The following is a 23,901-nucleotide window of genomic DNA, read 5'->3' on the forward strand; positions in this document are numbered from 1 at the left end:
GTCTTTCAGTGGTTCTGTTGTCCGAATAAAATACAAACTTTTATGATTTACACAATGAAATACATTTGTACTTTCTTTGTATATCGCGTTTTAGGTACGAATTTAAAGTCAGACGTAGACTGTTATTAACACTTGTTGTGACAGAATGCCAAGTAACCGCTAGATGACACTGTCGTCAAGGTGTGCTTCCAGCGCAAAGCAATCAGCTTTCAGTTTTTCCTTTCGAAGGAGGGGAGGGTGTGTGTGAAAGTCAGGAGAACCACCTCCAACTCCTTGGACGACCCTAAGAAAGAATTTCCAGGAGTCTCCTGCAACGTCTCCCATAAACTTAAAAAGGGCGAGACTGGGAAGCGACAGGGAGTCACATCTGGAGAACATTCCTCCGGTACTGATGTTGACCAGAACTATGGATTGAGAATGGAGATAGGTTATCTGTGTGGTGCGGTCGTCCTCATCAGCCGAGTGCGCACACATCGCACCTTTTGAACAAGAAAAGTTATTTTTTTTTGTTGCCACTACTCTCTTGGATTTTCTGAAATCTCTGAAGGTGAGTTGCTGATGCGATGTTCTTTATGAATTGATTTCACATGAGGGATGAAGGGATGAAGGGATGGAATGTAGCATAATGATAGGCTAGTGATATGTTAAATGTGAAATTTTAAATCAAATATTTTTTCTCATTGAAAATGAGTGGTCAACAAAATTTCGAAAGCTTTTTTCTTTTCATCACATAGGATGAACGATCACGTAAAAGGGATTTATTTTCCAGAACTAAATTATGTGAGGTTATCTGTAAATGGAGCCACATATAGTTTTTCACAGCATGAATCATGTTCTCCTTTCAACAGGTCCCAATCATTATGTAAGGTGAATATGTAAATCAAGCTTTCTAGAGCAAAACATTGTTTAAATGCTGCACATCCAGTTATTGAGGATTCTCATAAATTCTGACGCTTGCCTTTGAACCTCATTCTTCCATATCAAATACTGAGTGCTTCATATCTGTTCACTGACACTTTAGTTCGCACTTGTTCCCAATCAGCTGCATGTGTTTAGCATGGCTCATCCTGCATGACGGACATCACCAGACCTCTTGCGTCTTAGTCGTACCCAGAGTGTTGGAAGTCCTGAACCCCCTCCCAACCCTGCTTGAGCAGGGTTTGAATTATGGGGGGGTTGACGGATTTGACCCCCCTAATTAAGACTTGGATCCCCCCCAAAAGAGGTAGAAAAAAGGTTGGGTGAGTCGATACATTTATATATCTTTCTTAACTGTAATCGTAAATATTACTTTACGCCCTGGAGAAGAAGTTGACCCCCCCCCCCGATTGTCACTGTATAATTCGCACTCTGGGCTTGAGTTCACATGGATGGTTCCTTCCCATTTAGAGAAAGGGCAATTACGAGAGTATGAGATACAACTGGGTTTCAAAGTGCCCCAAGCAGATGGTAGTCCCACGGAATGTCAGATGCAGGTTATGTTGGCATAAGAAAGGGCTGTTAAAGGGGCTTCAAAAGCTGGTGCTTTAATGATGCACCTGTGTGATCAACTGCGAAAGCCTTGATACTGCTGTGGTTGTGACACAACTAAATGGATCACAAATATGCAATGAATATTTTGTGATTTTAGTTGATTAAAGATATGTTATGGTGCTGGCTCAGCTGTCCGGCAGGTCTGTCATGAGGACACATACAGGCTTGTGTCTGGGGTCCAAATGTCAGTAAAGGAACACATGTTTTGTTGACAGGTTTCCCAGAGGCCAGAAATCTCCTCTGCAACCTACTGCCCATGATATCCCTAAAATACTGTACTGCCCATGACATCCCTAAACTACTGTACTGCCCATGACATCCCTAAACTACTGTACTGCCCATGACATCACTGAACTACTGTCCATGACATCATTAAACTAATGTGCTGGCAAGGTTGCTGTTTAGGTCAGAATCTTTGAAGGTTTTATCATATTATTAATTCATTTTGAGGCACCAATTGTTCTCTTTTCCTCTGTCTCTTTGTCTCCCTGAACTGTTTACGTATGTGTATAGGGTTAGTTGGAACTGCTATCTTGTGCTTGCCTGGAGACGCCATCTCAATACAAACTAGAGAGGGTACAATTTCTGGGGAAATTGTAGGGTGTGCTTGCTTGCGTCGGTTGCACAGGGGTCCGTTTTTGAATGACATTTTTACAACTGATATTTCTGTATACTTTATATAAAAATGCATACTTATTTATAAAGATTACATAGATTTAAAAGCATTTTTTTGTGCTGCTCATTTACAACTGAAAATACGAGTGAAGTGTAGAATAAAATAGATGTCTTATTCCACCTGCAAGAGGCAGCCTCATCGTTGAATCAAAACGAATACATTTGATTTAAGTAAGGGGAGTGCCGAACATGTTCTGTCTAAACTAATGTTCTGCTAGAGGTAGTCACGTGAGTTTTCGTGACGTTAGTGACCTAAGTAGCGTCATTGACTGTGGCTAGCAAGTTAGCCACCGTTAGCTTCACTTTTCGCCACAAAAACTTAATTTCCACTTAAACCATGCAACGGAACGTAAATCCCAATAGAAGCAACTCAATCGCTACCAAGACGAAACTTTTGACACCTAGGTTGTCTATGTAGACCAAATATTGACTGAGTTTTAGGGGGGCAAAAAGAATAATAAAAATAATAATAATAATATATATGTGAGAGAACAAAGGTTGTGCCCTTGCCAAAGGCAAAGCACACCCAATTACCCAGAAAGGGGCTGTCTGAATCTGATTGGAACAAGGAAGAGATCAAAGAGAGAAGTAGTATTAATATCTAATTATTGGATAGTACTTTATTTTTGAACGCATTTGCAGACACACTAGCCAACTGCTATCAACTATCTGCTGCTTATGTGTTGAAGTTAAAGGGCATGGACACATGAGCAGTAGCTGAATATATGGGGACCATATTTCATATTGTTAGACTGGATGAATTCCATCGCTTCAGAAAAATACGATCCTCTGATATTGTTGATTAAATTAGCCACCTACAATTATCATCAGTGGAGCCCATGCCAGGCTCCTGTGGAAAGGGCTCAAGCTGCATGATTGGATGATTAGAGGGTTAGGATTCATTAGGTGATTGGTGGGCAGGGAGATACTGATCATTTCCTGTCCACTTTATGGTGATTAAATCATGATTTGATCATTTGGAGTGTGGCGGAGGCTGGAGGATGCAGGATGAAGGGAAATGAGTGTACCAGAACAACTGAAGGAGTGAGATGAAGTCATGAATAGGAAGCTGTTATTTCATCCCTATCACTTAATCACTGTTAACACTGTGTTTGTCTGTGTGTTTTTGTGTGTGAATATGTATGTGTGTGTGTGTGTGCATGTGTGTTTGTGCATGAGTGTGTGGGTTGCGTGTTTTCTCCGCAGCGCCCCTGTTACACTTACAACATGAGCGACATCTATGAATCGGCAGCCAACTCCCTTGGTCTGTTCGGCAGCAGCCAGTGCCTGACTAAGGTGGAGCTCAGGGTGGCCTGCAAGGGAATATCCGACCGTGACGCCCTCTCCAAGCCGGACCCTTGCGTCCTCATCAAAATGCAGTCCCATGGACAGTGGCTAGAGGTAGGAGACCGTCACTGGTATCCAAACTATCCACCAGGGACACATTCCACACACTGTGCCTGGATATAAACAAGCTCTATGTCTGAATGCTGTGTGTCTGTGGTATAAACAAGCTCAAGATATAAACAAGCTCTATGTCTGAATGCTGTGTGTCTGTGTTCCGTACATTTTAATGAAGCTGAACACTGGAAGGTCCTAGAAGGTTGTAGCATCAGAGAGACTGCCTGCGTTTAGTCACAGGGAGAGCACAGTGGGTCAACCTCTCCTATTTAATTGATGGGGCGGAGTGCTGCCGACGAGGCATCTGAATTATGGAGCCGGGATGTTCTGATCGGAGCACAGCAATCAGAGATGCTAAGCCCTTGCTTTGCTGACATCCCTAGCTGTCTGCCATCTGGATGTGATGCTTCTCCAAGGTTTTAAAAAGTCTTCTGATTTGTGAAACAAAGAACCTTAACGGTCTGTTTTGGGAATGTATGTGTTAATGGTGCAGTGTGTACTGGATAGGAAAAATACAGCGAAAGCTCCAACTTTCAGTGAATGATCACCAATGGCCGCTGTGTTCAGTGGTTTTAGCTGGTGATGTGCACGGCTAAGGATGGCGTTGATGCATATTTTCTGTGTGTTCAGTTGAATATCAAGCATCTAAGGCGTCATTAACCAATGCCCTGTTCCTGATGGTGTAAAGTTTTGTATTTTGTAGTGCAGGACAGGGTCTTTGTTTTCACCAAGCTTGGGAATCACAACCACGCTGACCAGCTCCTAACCTTACTGAGGCCTGTAGAGAAGTCTTTTGGGCACCAGCCCCGCTGAATCCTGACCCTTTTATCAAATGCATGTGTTTGTCATCTCATGCTTCAGTACAGTTTGAAAAGAGAATCTGTACTGCACCATGGCTTTCACTGAAAACCAAACATGGCTAGTGGTTCCAACTTTGATATGATAATCCCATACCACGCTATCTGAAAAAGTGTGTGTGTGGGTGTGTATGTGTGTTAACCTTTCTCAGATAGGAGTCTTTCTCTCTGTGAAATAGATTCCACACCTTTCTTCAGATTGTCTGTCAGCCAGTGAAAAAGCCAGCAGCGTCTGTTATTTCAAGTAATGACTCTGCCACAGAGCCCCTGCCCCCCTCCCCACACACACACGCACACATACACGCACACTGTCAAATTTTTTTATATCTGTCTTCCAATTCCTGCTTTTCTCATCTTTAAAGAACAAAATAAACATTTTGAAACCTCCAGCAAGCTTATGACACAAATTCAACTATTGAAACTACTTTACTGTTAATATAGAATTATAGGAATATGTCTCGTATTACGTTTGCGCCACATAAACTAAACCTCAAGTTCTCCTGAAGAAATCATTTTTGTAAATGGAGAATATGGAGTTTTAGCTATGGCCTATGAAATTATGGACTATGAGACATCTTTAGTAGTGTGTACATTTGCTTTCCATCATGAATTTAACACAAATGGAAATAGACTCTTGACTCGCAAAATGTATGCTCAAAAACCCACACACATGCATTCACATACACAGAAAAAAGAAGCCCATGGTTTATTGAACATATTTTTAGTATATTGTTAGTGTCTGCCCGCGCACCTATGTCCATGTGCTGATTAGTGTTAGAATAGCGACCTTAACCCCCCCCCCCCCCACCTCCGCACCCCCTCCCCTGTGCTCGGCCTCCTAACGTGGGCTGTGAAATGTGACAAAAGGCATATGATTATCCAGCCACAGAGAAGCTGAGATGAGGACACCCAGGAAGTAGTGAGGACTGCTAACTCTTATCAGGACCTGGTGAGGAGGCTGTGGAGGGTTAAGTACGGCAGGCCAGGCAGGGTTGTCTACAGTATGTAGCTGTGAGCTGGAGATACGAGGGAGGAGAGAGGGTTGTTATGGGAGAAGGAGCATGGGGAGCGATAGAGAGAGAGGGGGGGGGGGGGTTATTACATTGTTTCTACTGTAAGGATGTCTATTGAAGCTTCTGGAAAGCCTTCTAATCTTTAGGCAGACCCCCAACCTCCATCCCTCACATGCTGCAACCAGGCATTTCTCTCATCCTCCTCCCTCCCCAGTCAGATTAAAATTGGCTGGTCGAAGAGGGATGCTGGGATTCCTACAGGAGTTCTCCCTCTCATTCAGCAAGGAGATGTGTGAGGCAGATGCTTTCATCCTGCCAGATCACTTTGACCAGGCAGACTCTTTAACAGCTTTATCTGAAAAAGCTAAAGGTTAATACTTGGGTGTTGACACGAGTGGGGAAAGCGGGTAGAGAGAGAGAAGGAAAGAGAACAACATGGATGAATCATATACTGTAGCTGGAACTTGTGGAAAGAATGGGATTTCCTATGTGCTTATGTTGATTACAATCAGCTATGACCTTATCATCTGTTCATATATTCTGCCTCATTATCCATTCATATAATTATGTTCCTATTGTAACCTACTGTGTCCTGATGACAGTTACAGTTCAATTATGTAGTATCTGCCTGCCTAAAATAGCATACAGCCAATAGGTGTTTGTTATCTCTATCTCTATTCACTATAAACATCATCCTTTGACCTTCATGCCTCAGAAAGACTTTGCTCGTAATGTATGTTGAGGTGTTTGTTAAACTGTCTCTTCAATCTGCAAATTGCTAATACTGGTGAAACCCCAAACTCAACTCCTTTCAGCATTTTTCCTGTAACTTTAACATCACAGCCTCACATTCAAAATCTTGACTTCAGTCTCACAAAGAAACATGTATTAAACATAACTTTTATACACATGCAATAGAAACACATAATCCATATTGATGTCAACTGATGTTTACACACTTCCAAACAGTTCTTATCTGTGGCTTTCGGAGAACCGACTAACCATATAGATATTCTATTAAGGACCATTTCTCACTGAGCATCATCTTGTTTACCATCTGTTTCTGGGGACAGTCGATAGTTTACCATCTGCCTGCTAGGCAGACTGGATTCAGAGGGTGCTGCATGCCAGCCAGAACTGTCAAGTCCATAACATTTGAGAAATCGAAAAAGTGTCCAACCGCTGTGGATGTGTCCGTCCAGGTGGACAGGACGGAGGTGATCCGGAGCAGCATCAGCCCCACCTTCTCCAAGATCTTCACTCTGGACTTCTACTTTGAGGAGGTGCAGCGACTACGCTACGAACTCTATGACATCAGCAGCAGCCACAACGGGCTGAAGGAAGAGACCTTTCTGGGCGCCATGGAGTGCACGCTGGGCCAGGTGGGTTCTGTGGCTCAGCCATCTGGGAGTCAGATGGCTGAGCGGTTAGGGAATCGGGCTATTAATCAGAAGGTCGCCGGTTCAATTCCCGGCTGTGTCAAATGACGTTGTTTCCTTGGGCAAGGCACTTCACCCTACTTGCCCTGGGGAAATGTCCCTGTACTTACTGTAAGTCGCTCTGGATAAGAGCGTCTGCTAAATGACTACCGTAAATGTACAACCTATTCAGACCCTGCAACCATGTTGTTCTGGCACCTCTAGCATCCATATTGTGTACACACTCAGCGAATGAATCCAACCAGTGCTGGTTCTGGAGGTCTGTTTCAGATAAGATGTGATTGTTAATGCACTGTTTATTTTCTCAGGCTGGAGTGCTGATAGAGAATGTTACGGATATGGATGTTGGGGATGTAGAATTAGAGAGGTCTCCATTTCCCTGTAATCACAGCAGGGTTAATGCTATTCACTTATAAGTGAATAGCATAAGAAATAAGACAACAAGAACACAATTAAAATCCAGGCACCGGTCTTTCTACAACCACTTGTTTATGTTCATTCATGGTAAAGATGTATTCACGAACATCTTCCTCCATAGTAAGTCCACTAGGAATTCCTGACATCCTGTCACTATAATGGGGAACCTCGTCTCATCCTCTCCTCCACTGCTGTTCCCTCTTCCTTGTTTCGTCTCCCCATGGTTTCCCTCTGTGGCAGAAAGTCTGGGGAGACCTAGGGACAGGTGTCTCATGGCTTATCTCTCTCCAACAGATTGTGTCCCAGAGAAAACTCTCCAAAGCTTTGCTCAAACAGGGTAGCACAGTGGGCAAATCCTCCATACTGGTAAAGTGCCTATCTTTCTTTTTTTCTCTCTCTCTTTCTCTCTCTCTCTCTCTCTCTCTCTCTCTCTCTCTATTTCTCTCCCTCTCTCGCTGTCACACACACACAAACACTGACATGCTCCGCTGTGCTTCCCGTCGCCTTTTGGAATAAACTCTTCCCTCTCCCCTTCTCGCTACGTCTCAGCCATCCCCACTCTACTTTTCCTGTAAAGTAGTACAATTATGCACTGTGAAATTAAGGGCTTGTTTACCTTTATTTTAGTCCTTACGCTGGAGTCTTTAGATAGTGTGTAATTACTTGAGAACATACTCTGGTTTGGGCACACATAGCCTCAACAACATTGTAATGGCTTACTGAGAAAACATCAAGCATGATCCCTAAACCTAACGTGAGCTCATCTATTATTTGCATGGCAGCTTTTGCCATTTACTAACATCTTCTAGTATTCAAGTGATCCCTGCAGACATGTGTAGACCTGTTCAATGATTCAGTTTGTGTCTGTTTTTGTCTGTCTGTGATAAACTATTTTAATCCTAAGTATTATGTCCCATCTGTTTTTGAAGGCCTTGTTTCTTTTTGTCACACAAATTGGAACCTGTTTTATTCGATATGCTTTGTGCTGGAAAATCTTTGTTAGGGCGCAGAGAAGGTTTTGGTGGTCGTTTTCAAATACCCTTTCTTTTGAGGCTTCACACAAACCATAATTCCCCACGTAAAATTTAGTTGTTTTTAATAGATGAACACCCATACACAGTTATCATTTTACTCAGATGACAAAGAAATGACAGAACAGTCAAACAGAAAGCATAGACAACATGACACATCCCGCACTCATCGGCCGGAAAACATTTATCACAGGGTGCGTTTTTGCACTGTTTTTGTGTGTGTTTCATCACTGGAGTGTGTGCTTCATCACTGGAGTGTGTGCTTCATCATGTGTGTTGTCACAGATCACTGCTGAGGAGTTGACGGGGAATGATGACTATATTGAGCTGTCTTTCAGTGCCAGGAAATTGGACGACAAGGCAAGTCCCAGCACTGTAGATGTGCTGTATCAAATGGGTCATCATAACTGTCTTGGCACAATATGTCTTTTGGGGATTTTTTTCTACTCTACTCATGTTGACATGTTTCTTTTGACTGTTCAGGACTTTTTCAGTAAATCGGACCCATTCCTAGAGATCTTCAGGATAAATGATGATTCCACAACACAACTTGTACACAGAACAGAGGTAAAACAAAACTGCAGTAGTACTTAACCTCAGCTGATATAGAGGCTAACCTTATATAGTGGGAATGTTGACGCAAGATTTTGCATGAACTATATGAACTGACTAAGCCTGAGATCAATATAGCCATGCTTTCTTAATCCTGTAGATACGTTTTGTTGCATGAACCGTGTCTCAACCGTACATGTATGTTGATTTAAATTCAACAACAAGTCACCCTAACTGAGACTCACCTACTCATCTAGTGGTTTACTGTTTCTCTCTTTTTTGCTCTGCTCACAGACTGTTATGAACAACCTCAACCCTATGTGGATAACCTTCAAAGTGTCTCTCAACTCTCTCTGTAGTGGAGACCATGACCGAAAACTCAAGGTAAGAGTTCCTGTCTCCACAAACAGCTGTATTTAGACAATGGATTGATTCTCGATTTAGTCAGAGGTCTTCATTTGACATATTGGATTCCACTGGTTATATTTAGCTGTAGAATGAAAGACAGTTAAAGTGACGTTTGTTTAGGAGAGTGTGTGTGAGAGTGTGAGAGAAAGAAAGGCGAGAGAGAGAGAGAGACATATTTGAATCATTTATCTGCTAAGTTGAAAAGGCTTGACGGTAAACAGATTAGAACTCATTAAACATGTACATTGTGTATTTAAGGCGACTTCTGGCATTCACGCTAAATGGACTGAAGAGCCATCCCAATTTCTCACTTCCTGCTTCCCTTCCCTTTGCTTCCGTCCTTTCTCACTATCCATCCAACTAAACTCTTGAACTGTACATTTCTTCAACCTCTTTCCTTTTAGCGGTTTTGCTCCCTAAGGAGACACATCATTGGATTCTGTAATTCATTGGCTTTTCCTCTGACAAGTTAAAATGACAGTGTGTAAATATTTAGAAAAGAAACATGATATTTCTTCCTCTCCCCCCGTTCGTGAGGCTGACAGGTTGAGACATTTCCTCACAAGAATTAGATTTGTTTTTAGGTTTTCAGGTTTCGTAATTTCAGTGGCATTTCTGTTATGAAAGCAGGAGCAGTATTCCATTTCCCCCCAGCTCTGCGTGTGGTATATACTTAATGACAGGGAGGATATCGGGAAACACACACACACGCAGACATACACACTAACCGTCTTAATATACCAACTAGTCCTTAATTGGACAGCTACTCACTTGACTCCATTTGACCTTAACAAGAGAAAAATTCTAAATGTGCAGAAAAAGTCTTCTTATTTAGCAATTTATACTGCCCAGCCCCAGAGAGAGTGCAGAGACTGTGGCCATATGTGACAGCACTGTGGAATGAGAGACAGACACAGAAAGGAGCAAGATTCCCATTCTCAGTGATGCATTATTTATGTGCTCCTTAAAACTGGGAGGGGCGACGAGGAACTTGGAAGTCTTGGTGGCTTGACGAGCTTGTGTCAGAATTCTCTAAGATCCTCTTAATCCTGTCAGATGTTGACTCTGGGTCGTCCACTTGTCCAAGACTTTGTGTGGCTGACAGTTTGGGTGACAGGTTGGGTGTGCATGTTTGTGTACGTGCGTGTGTGTGTGTGTGTGTAGAACAATATGTGTGTGTATGCGTTGGACAGTTTGTGTCTCATAAATATTATATCGCACTTGCTCAGTTCGAAATAATCGAAGAGAATAATTTCGGTCATGGCATATTTCAAATAGCCATCCAGCATTTTATTCTCATCTCATTATAGAACACTATAAAACACAGTTAATTGAACATCCAGACATGGACTGATCAGACACAGACCCTTTGTGTAGGGGCAATCTTTCATTGTTTCACTGAAAGGGAAACAACTAAGAAGTGTAATGAGAAAAGAAAGATCCGCCTGCGGTTATTGAGGATGTGCCACTTGAGGAGATGTATTGCAGGCACCTCTCTCATTCTATCTCTCTCTCTCACTCCTCCCTCTGCTCTCTCTGAGTTTACGAGCCTGTATGAAGTTCCTGTGTCTGAGAAGTCACCCTTCTTCTTGTCAAATGTTTTTCTTGTGAATCATTGTTGTTGGTTAGGGCTAATGTGAAGTTGGTTAGGGTTGGGGTGACGGTTGATAGGGTTTAGGGTGTAAGTGAAGTCGGTTAGGGTGAGGGTAAAAGTGGTGGAGATTGTTCATCTGTGAACAGCTATGCTGTAATACATCGGTCAACCCTTGATGTAATACGACAGGAGAGAATTGTTCATCACATTGCAGTGATAGATCTACATCACAGCAACAGATCAAGAAAGGGTCAACGGTCCTTTATCTCTTTGAAACAGGACACACACACAGACAGAGAGAACCGACTCATCTGCTCCTTATGACGTCAGAGAGCCTCGCCTCACATCTTCAAATCAATAATTCATGAGGGACATCAAATGTTGATCACTTCAGTAATGTCCCTCGCTGTTTTATTCATAGAACTGCATCACTAGGGGAATCTGTTAAAAAATGTCTGTGTATCTGACTGGTTAGTGCAAATGTACTACCCACATCCTACTGGTCCCAGTGGAAACAACCCATAGTACACAATGTTTCCAGTAGGACTGCTAAGTGCATTCTAACCAGAGCTAGTTTCCCCCCTTCAAAGCTAAAGTGTGTCTGTCTCCAACCCAGACACCAAAACATCAAAGCTCATTGTCCACTGTCACAGAGCACTAAATGTAACAGTAATAAAATGTTTTGTTTGTTGTTGTTTTTTCACTTCAGTCTGTCTTTCATCTCTCAATGTGTCTTCTCCTTGTCTCTTCCCCTTCTCTGCCAGTGCACGGTGTGGGACTGGGACTCCAATGGGAAGCACGACTTCATAGGTGAATTTGAGGCCACGTTTAAAGAGATGAGAGGGGCGATGGATGGAAGACAGGTATAGTGCTACCTTTGTGTGTGTCGTATGGTTGTAATACACATGGACTCACAAACAAATCTATGTATAAATACAATATAAAAACAATGAATAAATGTAAATATAAATACATATAAATCGTTTTTGATCCTCATTGCTTCCTAAATGAACAGCAGCCCCCCCAGGCAGGGTTTTGCTTCCTTGAAAGCCTGAGCCTGGACTGTCCTCAACAGAGAGAGCAGGTTAGAGAGGCAGCAGAACTATGCGAGTCACTGACCCCAGTTTGTTTTGATGGGTGTATTTATGGAAGGCTCCACCTTCCCCCAGCAAAATCCAGTCAGGGTCCAGTGTTGCCAAGGTGTCCAACACAAAGAAGTCAGTGTTGGGTGGTTCTACTATAAAATATAATAATGACATATAGTTATGTAGGAATATGATACTGTATTCCTATATATGGTCCAGGTGCAGGGAATGTTTATCTTTGTGTGAGCCGTGTGCACTGTGCTGCTGACAGCTGACTAGGACACATTGATGCTGAGGCATGTTGGCTCAAGATTCCTGTTTCCATATCAATTGCTAGGCGGATCAGTGGGACAGAACACCTGCAATTCTGAGAAAATAGCAATGATCTCTCACAGCAGGATACTAGATGTATTATCATGCTCTTATTTTGTCCCTCCACCCACCCATGACAATGTCATACAGGTTTTAGAGCACTTTCTTTGACAAGAAGTGGGCCGGTTGGAAGAGTAATGTTCTGCTTGAGTCCAGTGTCTGGAGTCCTTACCTTTAGGGTTCTGGAAAATCCAACTGGTGCTTGACGACTGTATTTTATGTGTTCTATTAAGCCAAGTCAATACTGACAGGAGGTGTGGGGGAGCTGGTCACTGAAAGCACCCCTGCTGAATTTCTGCGATGTTCCTTTATGATGACTAATGGTGCCTTGAGATGAAAATTCAGTTTTAAAGGTCGGTGTTATTGCTCGTGTAACTAATGGCAATGAGGACTGGATGACGAATATTTCTTCATCATATCCTCAGTGCCATTAGTCATACCAGTAATCTCCAAGTCACGTCATGATAACTTTTGTAGAGGTCAGCATTTATCACCAATTAACGTCATCATCTTCAATCATGAAGATTGTCTGAGCAGTCCAACCTAACTGAAAGTTCAACAAAATCCATTTTGGGTTAAGAAACACAGGAATGTCACCTAACATCCCCCTGTTATTGTTTGATAACGGCAGCTTTTAGGAACAGACTTCCTGGGAACAGAAGATTGCAGAGGATGTTTTTGTTGGCGACAATGTGGTCTCTAGAATGACAAACTACTTTGTCAATGTTGTATGAACGGGTCTTCTCCAACCTCTATGCCCTGGCAGAGATGTCTTCATTACCACTCAGACTCACCGCTCTGGGCGGAGGCATTGTGGGTAATTACATAGTTACATTATGCCGTGACATGCTTCAGTGTCTAAAGGAACCCTGCAGTGCTTTGGCCCACTAATTGTTTCTCTCATGGAATTATGGGCTGTAAGCTTGTCGTATCCTTTTGTGTTTTGACCAAACGTATAGGTCCGTCTGTTGTCTGTTTGATAGGCATGTAATTCCACAGCAATGTAGGGGTTTTTATATTGGACAAACAACCAAAACTATGCCACTAGAGGTGGATGAAGAGGTGGGGGCCAGCCTACAGCATGTACTTAATGCACAAGGCAGGGATGACTCCTTCTGGAAGCAGAAATGGTTGCCTCAGAGTAGCAACCTGTCTTGAAGCAAGTAGGCATTTCAATGGTCATGTTGTTCACAACCAGGTGAGAACATTTCGAAAGCATCGAAAGGCTTCTCCTGATTCTCTTAGAGTACTGAAAAGTAGAACTGAAAAGTAGAACTACTGTAAAAGTTGTTGTCTCTTGAAAGAACTGGTTAATCTGCATAATCACAAACGGATACTGTATCTCCTTGAATAATCCTTCTTTAGCAAGCAACAATTTACTGTTATTGGGGTGAATGGTGTCATGTTTAGGTCTGTTTATTGTTATTCCCTGCTAACATGGTAGGTTTGCTCCACGGTGTGAATCATATAATTATCTCATTTCAGAACAATACACAACACAGATATAGCTCTCCCCAGAGCCAAAATAGCTCATCCTGATTAGAATGCTAAGAAACAATTTAGGTTTACACACAATCATGTATGTACATGTTGTTTCTTCCCCCAGGTCCAGTGGGAGTGTATAAACCCCAAATATAAGATAAAGAAAAAGAACTACAAGAACTCTGGAATTGTCATTCTAAATCAGTGCAAGGTGATTCATAACATATTATCTTCTCTCACGCCTTTAATATTTCTTTGTCTGTATTCCCTCCTCTCATTTCTCTTTCTAGCCTCATTCATGGCCTTTGTCCTTCTGTCCTCTCCTTTCTCCTCCCCTCTCCTTCCCTCCTCCCCTCCTTCCCTCTTCTACTTCTCCCTCTCTCCTTCCCTCCTCCTCCCCTCCTTTCCTCCCTTCCTCCTTTTCCCCTTCTATCCTTCCCTCCTCCTCTCCTTGCCTCTTCTACTTCTCCCTCTCTCCTCCCCTCCTCCTCCCCTCCTTTCCTCCCTTCTTCCTTTTCCCCTTCTATCCTTCTTTCCTCCCCTCCTCCTCTTCTTTTCATTCTTACACCCCCCCCCCTCCATCCTCTCCTTTTCCACTCCTCTCCTCCTCTCCTGATGTCTGGGTGTCTGGCTGACTGATCAGTAATCTTTTTCATCATAATGTGACAGGAGAAAGTTGGGTGTGATCAGATTGGGTCTGACTAACATGACATTTCCTCTTTAAGAGGAAGTCACAGATGGTCCTCACATATAACCCCTCTGATCTGCAGCTAAAGGTGCTAGGGTGTAAATGTGATGACAGAAAACATTGAAAACCAAATATAATTTCATGACGCAAACACTTTATTCTGGGCTGCAATCTGGCTGTTGTACTTATGACATTTCTGTTGATTTGAATTGGTTCCGGAGCTTGTTTTATATTTTAGTACCCCTCACCACCAAGTTGGTATGTTATATAATAAACTCAATGTCAATGCCGTCATTTTATTTTGACATGATAGAAATTAATTATGACACATGGTAATTTTATTACAATTACCATTCCTTTGATCATATATTCCCTACATGTTACTGATATCAACAAACATTCCCTACATAGACTCTTCAGTGTAAGTGGTTTTACAGAACAACATTTCTTTAATGAAACCACAGAGGTTAATATGGAATGTGAATGGCCAGCTGGCGTCCTGGGCACTAATAGCTCCATGCTCAGTCAGCTGGTATTTAAAAGGCTGAGATGGAGGGTGAGGGGCTCCAAAGTGGCCAGTAAGTGTGTCCATCACTCCACCACCACAGTGATTGGCTCAATGTTCTTACAGTTTGCCATTGCTCAGCTTCTGTCAAGAGCTTTTTTCCCTGGTCCACAGATTATAAAGATGCACTCTTTCCTCGACTACATTATGGGTGGCTGTCAGATCCAGTTTACAGTGAGTTCCGCTCAAACAAACATCTGAATGATTTCAAGCCTCAAAACATACCCATGCAATCTAAGTCAGTCAGTCAAAGAATTGAATGAGACCATTAGTAGCGTCCATAGAGTGAGAGCGTTAAACCGCAGAAAGGAGCTAACATGAGTGTGAAGCGCCGTATTGCGTAAGTGTCAGATAAAGGATGCTGTTCTAGATAATTGGCATGAAGCTCTTCTTTGATTGCCACTTGTCTTCCCAGGTAGCTATTGATTTCACTGCCTCTAATGGTGATCCTCGCAACAGCTGCTCTCTCCACTACATCCACCCCTACCAGCCTAACGAGTACCTCAAAGCCCTGGTCACCGTGGGAGAGATCTGCCAGGATTACGACAGGTGAGATCTGGCCTCCACCAGTAATGTAACAGTTCCAATCCAACAGTTGCTCTTTAAGGTTGAAAAGCAGACAATCATAAACAAGCAAACACATCAACAGATGACTGCACAGGGAAGTCCTTTGCCATGTTCTCTCTCCCACTGTGAAAATGTAAATAAGTCAGAAAAGCAGATGAGAAATCAAGAGACCTGGCTGTGTACAGTTGTGTAAGGATACATTTGGGTGTGGACAGTTGTGTATGGATATATATGGGTGTGTACAGTTGTGTAAGGATACATTTGGGTGTGGACAGGTGTGTATGGATATGTATGGGTGTGTACAGTTGTGTAGAACCAGTTTTAGTATCTGCGGCTGCCTGCCATGTTAATCCCTGCCTGCCATGTTAATTCGCTTTTTTGTCCTCTCAATTCAGTGACAAAATGTTCCCTGCATTTGGCTTTGGTGCACGGATCCCGCCTGACTTTAAGGTAATTTCAGCAGCTCCAGCCTTTCACAGTTGGGCTCAGCCTCGTGGGGCTTTATTAATGACTCCCCTGGTGTGTGGAGGCCAGGCCAGGCGCTCTTTCTCCTGGGTAGACGCTGATTACACCCCCCCCACACACACCCACCCCCCCCACACCCACACACCCCCACACCCCCACACCCCCACCCCCACACACCCCCACACCCCCACCCCCACACACCCCCACACCCCCACCCCCCCACACCCCCACCCCCACACACCCCCACACCCACACACCCCCCCACACCCCCACACCCACACACCCCCACACCCACACACCCACACACCCCCCCACACCCCCACACACCCCCACCCCCACACACACCCACACACCCCCACACCCCCGTAACCCCCAGGCCCCCTAGCTCTGCCACTCTGAGTCACTAAACTGTTATATTTGTCCTCTTCCCCCAGGTGTCCCATGACTTTGCCGTGAATTTTAATGAGGAGAACCCAGAATGTGCAGGTGTGTAAACTGTCCTAGTTATTGAGTGAATTGGAAAAACCTCTCTGGTTTTAATGAATTCAAACTAAGTTTGCACATGCACACGTGAAGTGTAACTGTATACAGCTTTTTAGGATGACATATCCAAGTGTCTTAAGGTCAGACAATCTATTGAACTAACAACAATCTAAATCTAAATGTCCGACTACTAGTTTCAGATGACGCTTTGGTTGGAACTGGTTGAAAACCGCACAGAAAGTGACCCATAGAATTCACTAACTCTTTTGAGGCTTCTGTCATTGCCAACTACAAGGAATCAATAGGTGTGAGGCCAGAATAATAACTCTGTAAGGGACGGGCCTCCCAGACATGAATGTTTAATGCTGCTGTAAAATGCATTGTGTTCCACTGGGAGATGCGTGCGGGGAGTGAGGCTGATGTGTCATACAGTCAAATCAACCTTAGGGGTTAGTGGGGTTACTGCTGAGGATGGCATGGCTCACTACGTTTACTTTTCAAATTCCCTAGTACATTTAGTCCTACCCGTCGGGGAGATTTTGTGCACCCTTTTTAGAATTGAAACACCGAATGAGCGTAGGTCTGTATGTATTACACATGCTCAAGTAGTCTTCTTAGATACAATGTAGGCTACTTGCATTCCTGGTTTACACTCCAACGTGTCAGTCAGTCACATGCTAGTGATGTCACTTCATCCCCCCCAAAGAGACTTCAGTAGAGAAAGAATCTGACTTGGTCTCATTTACACAGCCCACTTTTATTCACAGTAAAATGTTTTCACACTCTGGCTATGAATAGTCTGATCAGCTTATCAACTCACACCCCACTGTTGGGTGTGTATTGGTGTCACTTGATTTTTTTGGACAGTTATTTTGGTTTGACTGGTCCCCTGCCCCAATTTCCCTCACACGGGGCACCAACCAGTAGCCGCCTGGACAAGTCTGTACCTGCCAGGGACTGATCAAGGGTTCCCGTGTCAAGTAATAGATGGGATGGAATCCCTCATTCAAGGCCCCAGAGAGCAACTTTTCCAGAGCCAGGACACTGGCTGTTAGGTAGGTCAGAGAGATACATCCTATATAATCACATCCTAAGTGAGGACCCACGGTCAGAAATACTGACTCTATTCGCCCAGTAGGTACATTGTTACAAGAATTGAGACTTTGTGCCTTGCCCTCCAAGCAGCAGTGACTTGTCACAACACTGCTTCTTCGATCCCTTTGACACGTCTCAGAATTCTCCTCCTCTTAAGGAAAGCCACCCACAGATAATGAATTGCATGTGCATGCTAGTGTGTGTTCTGACCCACATGATGAGCTCATGGATGGGCTGTTTAATTAAGTCAAATTGTCCAAGTTGTCTGTGACCTCTAAAACGCAGTCAGTGAGTAAATAGCATTGCTGCTGCTGCAATGGCTCTAGAGGATAGGTCTGATTACATCTGCTTTACTCCTGAGAGAACAGGGTGTGAAAGTGGGGCATCTCTGATGTGCACTATCCTGCCTGCCCACTTACTATAACAGCTTCACATGTATGCCATCGCTGAAGCATGAACGGGTATCAACCCAAAAGAACATTCGGGCAACCTTACCTCGTTATTACAACATTTTATAGCCTGGATGCAGTTTTACCAATGCATTACATTATTGCATTTCATGCCTTGCAGCATTTTCATTGAATTTCATAACGTTCTGTTGATATTTGATCATCAAAGAATGCTTTTTGAATGAATTTCGCCAAGCCACGCGTTAAGGCTGTAGGTTGTCTAATATCGCAGATCCTGTACAGTGATGTGTTAATGTCTGAGGAACTAGAGGTCAGTATGGAAAATGACTGGATTATTTGCACAGTGTAAAGAATGTGCATGTGTGTTCCTGTGTGTAAGTGTGTGGTTGTTTCTGGTTTAACCATCATGTCTATATACTGAATGTGTAGGTATCCAGGGTGTGGTCGATGCCTATCAGAACTGCCTTCCTAAGATCCAACTCTATGGACCCACCAACATCGCCCCTATCATACAGAAGGTGGCCAGCTCTGCTTCACAGGAAATGCACACCAAGGAGGCAATGGTGAGCTGTCGTGGATGTATTTATGGTTAACATGTTTCAGATAAATACTGTACATTGTACTTCTGTAAGTGAAATCGTCGAATTTGATATTTTCTATTCACTAGTCTACTTGTCTGCTCTGTTGAGGAAGCCTGAAAATCAAGCCTTTTATTGCAAACAACTGATGAACCCCTTCCCCTTACTCCATCTCTGTAGCAGTACTTCATTCTGCTCATCTTGACGGACGGCGTGATCACGGACATGGCGGACACGAGGAAAGCCATCGTCCAAGCCTCCCACCTGCCCATGTCCGTCATCATCGTTGGCGTGGGCAACGCTGACTTCAGCGACATGCAGATGCTGGACGGGGATGACGGGATCCTGCGCTCGCCTAAAGGGGAGCCCGTTCTACGAGACATCGTCCAGTTCGTCCCCTTCCGTAACTTCAAACATGTGAGTCTTGGTGATCTGTGGCTCGCGAATCTCGAATGATTTGTGTGATAATGAGGTGCTGTTTCTTCATAGTCGTGGTTCAGAGTCAACAGGCGTTTCAGACAAATGACCAAGCTAGGTTGTGTGCTTTTGTTGCATACAGATGAAAGGAAATTCTCTTTTGTCACTAGGTTGATGCAAAGATCTACATAAGCAAAACCTTTCTAATTGTTCTAATTGTGCCATTGTGATACAGTAAGAGTTAGCCATCCCCCCTGAGAAGAATCATTAAGTTACGGTTGGTAGAAAATGATTGATAAATGGTTGCATGCATGCTAACATGGTAGCTCCATTTTGGTTTGTATTGTCTCTCATGCAAAACTTTTCTAAATTTGATCCATAAAAGTGACTCTTCTGACTTTCTCTGCCCCTCCCTTCCAGGCCTCCCCTTCAGCGCTGGCAAAGACTGTCCTTGCAGAAGTGCCCAATCAAGTGGTTGACTACTACAATAGCAAGGGCATCAAGCCCAAAGTGCCCAGTGACTACCAGTCTTCCATAACGTTTGGCCCTTGATCTTTCCCATTTTCTGCACCCAGAGCGCTCGTCATAGCTAACTTTAAAAGACAGTTACTGTTTGGGGTAAATTATATTTTATGTTGTGCATGCTGAAATGTTAACAGGCTTGCATTTGTTGACATTTCAAACATTTATATGAATGACAAAAAAGCACCCACACAGAAATGCATAACCAACTACAACCAAACTTGGCTTCCCTACAGATGAAGCATGTGGATAAAGGAATGTACTGGATGGATAACCGCCCTTGTTCGTTTTTCTAACAGTTTGTTGAGATTTTGCAAAATTTCGTAAGATTCGTATATTGTAAAGCATTTTGGATCAATGCAAGTTAAGTGGCAACCTACTTTAATACCCATAGCCTCAGCGGCTGCTTTGAAGTTGGAGCAGATGCATGGACTGTTGTTTTGCATGCTCATAACGATGCAGGAACGCGTTTTATGTTGTTTTCTTTGTGAGGAATCAAGTTTACAGTGTCGGTTATGGAAGGGTATTCTCTACTCTAAAGCATGTTCAAATGTGTGAGTAGAACGTAAAGCACAACTTGAGTATTCTGGGAAAATGAATATAAAATTATGGTCACATGATTTGCAATAGTTCTGTAACCATAAAGTAGTGCGTGAAAAAGGATGAACAACTTATGATAATAAACACTTTATCAATATCTTTGTGAATTGTATTGTGTTGATGCCAGTGTGTTATTAACAAGCTTGTGGTCAAAAATAATAACTATTAATGTTAGAATGTATTGACTAATATATACAATTGCAGGCTGTTTTAAACTGAAAAGCAAAGCAGAAGACTGTGAAGATTTTGACTGGAAATCAAGAATTTTAGAATGCACATGGAAAGCTATGGAAATTACTAAACCAGAGAGAGGCATTGGCCGAAAAAGAAGTGGAATGTCTTCAACCATGTGGGACCATATGTAGGGATAGGAATGTCGTCCTATTGCCAGAATAACCCCCATCACGATACGTTGAGTTAAGGAAGTATTGAGTTAAAGAGGGATGGAGGGAGTGAGGGATTTTGAGATGTCAGGGGTGTGCAGTGGAAAGGTCCACGGCTCTGTGATAGCCTGAAGCCTATCAGATGACATTTAAGTAATTGTGTGTTTGCAATAATTAACTGAGTCTTAAGCACAAGATCAGCATGGCCCACTGTGAAATGATAAGGTATAATGGAGAGTGGGGTGTGAAAGCATTCAGTGTCTTAAAATCAATAAGACAACAATAAAATGTCTTAAAACAAATATGATTATGCTGGTATTTGAATGCCATCATCGAAGTAATACTTTTGTTCCTATCTCATAAAAAAATGGATTTCATACTTTTTAACGCTTAACTTCAGTGCACAGATGTGTGCTGCCTCAATCAGAGAGATAAGTGATCTGAGAAAGAACACTTCATATAATGCGTGTTTCTCTGATTGTGTGCATGTGTGTGTGTGTCTACTGTGTGTGTGTGTTTGTGTGTGGTGTGTGTGTGTGTGTCTACTGTGTGTGTGTATACTGTGTTTGTGTGCGTGTCTACTGTGTGTGTGTGTGTGTGTTCACAGTCAGTGTGGGGGTTTGCGTTTTTTGGTGGGGTTTGTGCATTTTGAGAGATTGTATGATAGTAACAGTGCAGTGAGTTGTCATGGGAAATCAAACTATATTTCTCCTTAATGCCTTCGAAATTGTATCCTATCAAAATGAACACCCCAGGGACTAGAACCACACAACATCATTTAAATCCAATCCTTCTAGAAGGAAATGAGATTGCCCAACACCAGACAACCACATCCTGGGATCTAGGTTGACTTGAAACTGCCTCCTCTGGCCAGCTCCACACAGCCAGCTGTGACTCCAGTGAGTGGCATCAGTCATGGTAAATCCAAACAGGGCTCTCTGTATTTCAAAATGAGCCCCATCACTGAAGTGGGAGTCCAGACACAACTAAAGGTCGGCTTCCATCATCAGTCTGATTCATGTTGATGGGACAGAAGATGACTGCTCTTGCCATGGAGGCCTAATCACACAGTATTTTACAGAAGAAAACAGACTCATTTGCTGCCGTCCATGCAGTGTGGGCACCTGTGTTATGGGACCAATTATGGGATAGATGGTTAGAATAACATAATGTAAAAAAACAAGGTCTCAAGATAGCCATTTGATTCCTTTTTCAAGCAGTGTTTGGATGTGTGTATGTTTGTATGAATGGTCAGTCTGATTAAAAGAAACATGCAGGTAGATGTGTCATATTTTCTATGCTTGTGTGCAAAGGAAACAGAGCAAATGATGCTCTGTATGTAATGATAGGCTGTTTTTAAACAAAGAAATCACAGTCAATTACAGGAATTCACAGTTATTAGCTCTAAATCTTTGAGGTTAGCAAACAATAATAAGGGATTATTGTGCCCTAGTTATCCTTGGTGTTTTCAAGGTTTGGAAATGTATTTCAGGAGGTCAGGGACTGATAGACATCTGTAGCCCTCGATCATAAACCAAAGCTGTCCTGACATTCATGGACACACACACACGGGTGGGGTCAATTACCCAGAGTGAGCACTAAACACTATAATTCTGAGCTGTGTTGACCTACGTCTTTGTTTAAATCAGTGTCTCTGGTGACCTCTCTGAGTGCATGATAGGTCAAAGCGGTCTGCCCAGGGAGCTGAATGCCATGCAGATTTAACTGGCAGGTAGGCTGAGTAGGGAGAGCAACAGAGGTAATGAGGGTCTTGTTCAAAGACAACGAGCTGTGAAAGGGGTTGATTAGCTACCGCTAGGACACTAAGCTGCCATTCCGAGTGTAGAAGAAGAATAGGGGATCTAGGGGATCCCCCCCTTCTTCTATGCTTCTCTGAAAAGAACATATCGTAGTGGTCAGTGGTCAAACAGAAAACCATTGTCTGGTTCTGTCAGTCAAATGTATCAAGGTATCAAGGTATAGCTTTGGTTTTTATGATTTGCAATGGTAGAGAGGTTTAAAACTTTCAATCTGACTCTCAAGGCTGATGTTATATGAAGTAACCTTCCCGCAATTCTCTGGATGCATGTCATCATCTAAAAGTGACTTTGCTTTTTTGCATTTGAAGTTCTATTCTTTAGGTCAAGAGGAATTTGATTTTATCTTGCTGATTCTTTTTTTTTACCCCAAAAATCAAATATCACTGGGTTGCAACACAGTCTCTTTTTCATGTTAAACATGCATAATACATGTCCAAACCACACTGAAGTAAAACTGGCCATGCATCTGTATAGTAGTTAACTGTTTGGTTTTGTTTAAAGAAGCATTTCCAGGAAAATTACTTTCTAAAGTGATAAATCATTTAATTGTAATACTTGGACTGATTGAAAATGTTTCATCTAAGGCAGCTGTTCTAATATAGACACGCCTGGTGGTGTGATTCTCAACATAAAATACAAAAAAACAATGGGCTCACACACGCAAACTGGAATAATCTAAGTACATGGATAGCCTGAAGGAAGCCTATTGGCTGAAACATCCCATTTGTGTTGCTAAGCAAATCATCTTGTCAATTGCCTGTGACCTGTAGAGGTTAATTGATACGAATGCATTCAATATCAAGCCAGCTTGTTAGACTATATGGGCTTGGTAGAAGGCAAATAGCTGCTTCGCCAATGGCTTTCATGTCAAAATAAATCAGCAATCTCTGTTGATAGTGTTGCAATTATTGTGTAGCACAGTAGCAAGCCAAGGTAATTCCTCTGTCATTATTATAGAGGTGTCAATCCTAGTCCATAAATCAAATCCTGAAATGTGAGCCCAGTTTTAGGCTTAAATGACCTGGAGCACGACTCTTCATTCTCTTATGTTACTTCACATCTTCCTCTGGGTTGATTAATTGTAATTGCACACAGATACAAAATAAGCTCCTGTCATGCATCACCAAATCCTCCCCCAAATCCATCCTTCACTGTGCTTCCTAATCAGTTCCCCTCAAACACCCCTCCTCACGCTGTGATCTGATTGTCATACTCAACAACCATGCTGCCATGCTAAATCAATTAACCAAGCCTTATTTAGCATGTTAATTAATAGTCTACAGATAGCTATTCAGCATATTGATTAGAGAACAGTATGGACAGAACTATTCATCCTGCCGGTTAGAGAACTGTCTTTAGAAAACTGTACAGTACCTTGCTCCCCGTAATGCCTTTCCTTTGGCAGTTAACATAAATAATTTCAATATTTTGTATTTTATCACAGGAATA

At 42.7% G+C, this 23,901-nt stretch overlaps 1 protein-coding gene across 1 annotated transcript; it reads left to right on the forward strand.

Moving 5' to 3' along the window:
- The first annotated feature begins 309 nt into the window (after positions 1 to 309).
- On the forward strand, positions 310 to 20,352 carry cpne4a (copine IVa). Its single transcript, XM_062465250.1, has 16 exons — positions 310 to 547; positions 3,415 to 3,609; positions 6,682 to 6,861; positions 7,630 to 7,701; positions 8,652 to 8,726; positions 8,850 to 8,933; positions 9,213 to 9,302; positions 11,685 to 11,783; positions 13,984 to 14,070; positions 15,227 to 15,286; positions 15,528 to 15,661; positions 16,075 to 16,129; positions 16,579 to 16,630; positions 18,562 to 18,695; positions 18,891 to 19,127; positions 19,548 to 20,352. The coding sequence occupies exons 2-16, from the start codon at positions 3,436 to 3,438 to the stop codon at positions 19,677 to 19,679; spliced, it is 1,665 nt and encodes a 554-aa protein (XP_062321234.1). The 5' UTR covers positions 310 to 547; positions 3,415 to 3,435; the 3' UTR covers positions 19,680 to 20,352.
- The last annotated feature ends 3,549 nt before the right edge of the window (positions 20,353 to 23,901 follow it).

Source organism: Osmerus eperlanus, chromosome 7 (genome assembly GCF_963692335.1).
Source record: "Osmerus eperlanus chromosome 7, fOsmEpe2.1, whole genome shotgun sequence".
NCBI classification, from domain to species: domain Eukaryota; kingdom Metazoa; phylum Chordata; class Actinopteri; order Osmeriformes; family Osmeridae; genus Osmerus; species Osmerus eperlanus.